This window comes from Ustilago hordei, assembly GCF_900519145.1.
Source record: "Ustilago hordei strain Uho2 genome assembly, contig: UHO2_contig_05, whole genome shotgun sequence".
NCBI lineage: Eukaryota > Fungi > Basidiomycota > Ustilaginomycetes > Ustilaginales > Ustilaginaceae > Ustilago > Ustilago hordei.
In genome coordinates this window covers 332052-335711 of record NW_024545279.1, presented here as the reverse complement: position 1 = coordinate 335711, position 3660 = coordinate 332052, and the positions used below count along the sequence as shown (strand labels likewise).

The following is a 3660-nucleotide window of genomic DNA, read 5'->3' as shown; positions in this document are numbered from 1 at the left end:
ATGTCTTCAGAGGAGCACTTTGATTCCGACGCACACAGGAGCGACGAGCAGCTCGTAATTGATCAGGAGAGAGAGGATGAAGACAGAGAGACATCGTTTCTCACTCAGAAGGAAACCCGAGATGTCGAACCATCGACATCATCACAGACCGCTGTTGGTGACGCAGCAGCACCTGACCAACTAACTGGACCTACCGCCGCAGAACAGTATACAGACACAATAGAAGAGGAGGAGGCTGCAGCGGTTGAAGAAGCAACAGCAATTGAAGAGGCGGTAGCGTTGGGAAGCAAATCATCACGCAGTGCAAGAAAGAGTCGAGCATCCGGGCCGGGTGTATCAGCCGGCGATGCCAAAAGCGAACAGGCCAGGAAACGAGCTCGCAAATCTGTCGCTGGTGGTGCATCCTTATCCGAAAGGACCGCTGCAACGGAAGCAGATGCTAACGTGCGACTTGACCGACTGCGTCAGGCGCTCTTTCGCTTCCTCGATCTTATTGAACACCGCGCTACTCGATCTAGCTTCGCCAAAGCATTCCCCCACATCGACGAGGAATCTGTCGAGGCGCTACGTCAGCAGTTCGTCAGCCAGCTCAAAGACGCGATTGTTGACGAGTCTGAAAAGCTCATCGAGTCCAATGAGCTCGAAGCCAAGCTAGCGTCTTTGCATCGACTGACTCAGGAGGCAGACGCGCGATACCAAGCTGGACACGAGTACGGTTCAGAGGAGCTCAAGGATGTCTGGAGGAAAGATCTCGATTTGGAGACGGCTATCTCGGCGCGTGCGATTCCAAATCAGGAAAGGAGAGTTCAGGAGCTCAAAGCTGAGCTCGAGTTGGTTCGTAAACAGAATCGCGCGATACATACAGAAATGCTCGACACAAGAGCAAGATCACTGGCAATACGAAGCGATGCTCAAGATTCGCTTGATGCTCTTGAATCAGTAAGTAATTTACAACAGCTTCCACTCATTGACTGCAGTAGCTGAACTCAACTTTGACTCCAACGCATTTGCATCTCAAACAGGCCATCAGAGGGCTCGAAGCCACACCAGACATGCAGAAGCAACTTCGACAAACGATGGACGATCTACTGCAGGACCTCGGCGCTCGTGTCTAGCCATGCGCAAACTCAATACCCTGTACAACATCTTGTCTCCATTGCAATGCAGCTACCACAGTCACGGTCACATGTCACAATCACGGTTTGCGCAACTTGTCCAGCATGCATTTGAATCTCTGATGTAACGCGAGTCTCTTTTGAAGATAAATGAGATTGTCTTTGGCGCAATCTTGTTGAACACTGTGAGGTAGGCACGGCAAACGCGAAGAGGGTATAGAAAGTTCGTGTATTGGTGTCTGTGTACATGCGCATGTCTGCGAGAAGGCGACGGCTTTGCGAGAAGCAGTGATCGTCATTCAGCTCTTAAACCTGACGTCCGTTCTTACTCGCTTCGGATTCTTCTGGTGTTGGCGGTCGGATGTCTCCCAAGCGCTGACCAACCTTGATCTTCTGCTCCGGCTTAATGTCGAAGCGGAAGTCGCTCGGCGCCTCAAACACGAGCACAATAGTGGACCCGAGCAAGAAACCGCCCATCTCGTCGCCGGCAGCAAGAGGTTGTCCACCGAGAAGCCTGCTCGCACCAGAGTAGGAGGCTTCAGAGTAAGTACCGGCTAAGTAGCGCTGCATACGGACGTTGGTTCGGAGCGCCTTGTCAAAGTTGATGCGGATCGAGCCGACGTTGGTTGCGCCAACGGGCACCATGCCGAAGAAGCCGTGTCTCCAGCGACCGAGTAGTGCTACACGCTCGTTGAGCACGAACAAATTGGACAGACGCTTGGCCATGTAGGGTGAAACAGAATAGAGTTCTCCGCGGAAGTGTCGACGTCGCTCGGCTACCCAGTTGGTGGGACTGTGGAAGCGGTGGTAGTCACCAGGAGCTAGGTAGATGACGCAGAAAAAGAGCTTGTTTCCTTCCTTGACACCCTTGGCGCCGGGAGAATGCGGTTGCAGGAGCGGTGGAAGAGCGCCAACACCCATCTCGTATGCAACGTTGGCGTATCGTCCAAGTACTTCGGGAGTGTCGGGCTCTGGCATACCCGCATCGTCGATCTTCTTCGGTTTGCTGTCTGTGGCCTGAGAAGTGCTGGACGGTATAATGTCGGTGTCGTCTTCGTCCGAATCAGTGGAGCCGTTAGCAGCAGAGGGTGGGACTCCTGTGGTATTGGAGCCTTGGGATGGCTTCCGCGTTACCCAAGACTTCCAGTAGGATGCCTTGCCAAACCTCTTCCAACTCGACATGCGCTTTGGCTCCTCCTCGGGATCAGGAACAGCCGACTTGCTCTTCTCATCACCAAGAAGCTCATCCAGCGTGTAGTCAATTCCATTGACCGAAGCAAATTGGCGATCATCGATGCGAGCGTGCTCTACCTCTTCCTTGGTACTGCCGATGACGTTCTCGGTGGCCTCTGGAGCGCTTGTCACGCCCAGAAGGGCATCAAGCGAATAGGTGATACCCTTGACCTGCTCGACACGGCGGCCGGCAATTTCACCAAAGTGGAGAACCTTGCCGTCTGCAGGCGAGACAAGGATGCTGTCGTCGATCTCGCGGGCACCCTCCTTCAATTCACGGTAAAAGAACTCGCCGAGACTCCTGTAATGTGTGAGATCAGGGTCCTTCATCTCGTCGAGATTGCAGCCAAAGATGTAGGCGTAGAGCTTGAAGCCGAATGGACGGAACCAGACGGGAAGGGTCAGGTTATTGGTCCAGCCCCAAGCTCGAGAAATGGCGTTGAGAGGAAGAGCTCCAATGACATAGACGGTCCACGGGCCCTGCATCCTGACGACCTGGCCATTCTCATCGACGATCCTGTTACCGACACCTTTGCCATCTCGCTCGGCAACGTAGTTCCTACGTGCTTGCACTCCAACAAGGACGACAGCCCCTAGGAGAAGGGGAATTGGATACCACTTGATCTGTGTGCCGGACCATGATCTTGACAGCTTTTCTGTTGATTCGTATTGTCGTCAAAGCAAGATGATGATGACTGTGTCAGCGAGGAGACCTACCGGCTCTGATCCATCGAAAGTCGACCACCGCCACTGAACTTACGTTTGTAAGACCCTTCTTCAGCTTTCTGTCTGCTCTCTTCTTGCTGTCGTGCCTGCTCTTCTTTGCGACTTCGTGCAACGCGATTGCCCCGGACTGTGTTTGCCTCGAGCTCGGCTTGAAGCGGATCACGGCTGTAGTGTCGCTTGGAAGAGTACGAGTACAAGTTGATGCGATGTGATGGATTGCTAAGCTGTATAGATGAAATGAGCTGCACCGGGGCTGTGGTGTTTCGCAAAAGGGCTGGTGTAGCTCGTAGCGATTCGGCAGGAGCCCAGGGGCGATATAGAAGGCTGGCGCGGCCGCGTGGCCGCATCAGTGATGCTTGCATATGTGTAGACTCAATTGAATGAGAGCTCCTCTTGATGATGATCGTGACTGGGGAGAAGATTTTGCTATGACTGTGGCGATGGATCGGAGTAAAGCTTGATCGAGGCATTGCCAAGTCTTGGTGTGGAAGAAGGCGCTCGGGCCTCTGTGTTTCTTGCCGCTCTCTAAACAGCGTTTAATCCTTCTCAAAAAACGTCAAGTCGTGAAAATGTGTCAGGTGGCCAA

General features: G+C 53.3%; 2 protein-coding genes across 2 annotated transcripts; one reads left to right on the top strand and one right to left on the bottom strand.

Moving 5' to 3' along the window:
* Nucleotides 1-1115, top strand: UHO2_03097 (uncharacterized protein; the record flags this gene model as incomplete). The annotated part of the gene is made up of 2 exons (XM_041558013.1): nucleotides 1-939; nucleotides 1023-1115. The coding sequence occupies 2 exons, from the start codon at nucleotides 1-3 to the stop codon at nucleotides 1113-1115; spliced, it is 1032 nt and encodes a 343-aa protein (XP_041413947.1).
* Nucleotides 1116-1421: 306 nt separating this feature from the next.
* UHO2_03096 (uncharacterized protein) lies at nucleotides 1422-3436 on the bottom strand (the record flags this gene model as incomplete). Its single annotated transcript, XM_041558012.1, has 2 exons — nucleotides 1422-3004; nucleotides 3109-3436. 2 exons carry the CDS (start codon nucleotides 3434-3436, stop codon nucleotides 1422-1424), a joined length of 1911 nt encoding a protein of 636 aa, XP_041413946.1.
* Nucleotides 3437-3660: the final 224 nt, after the last annotated feature.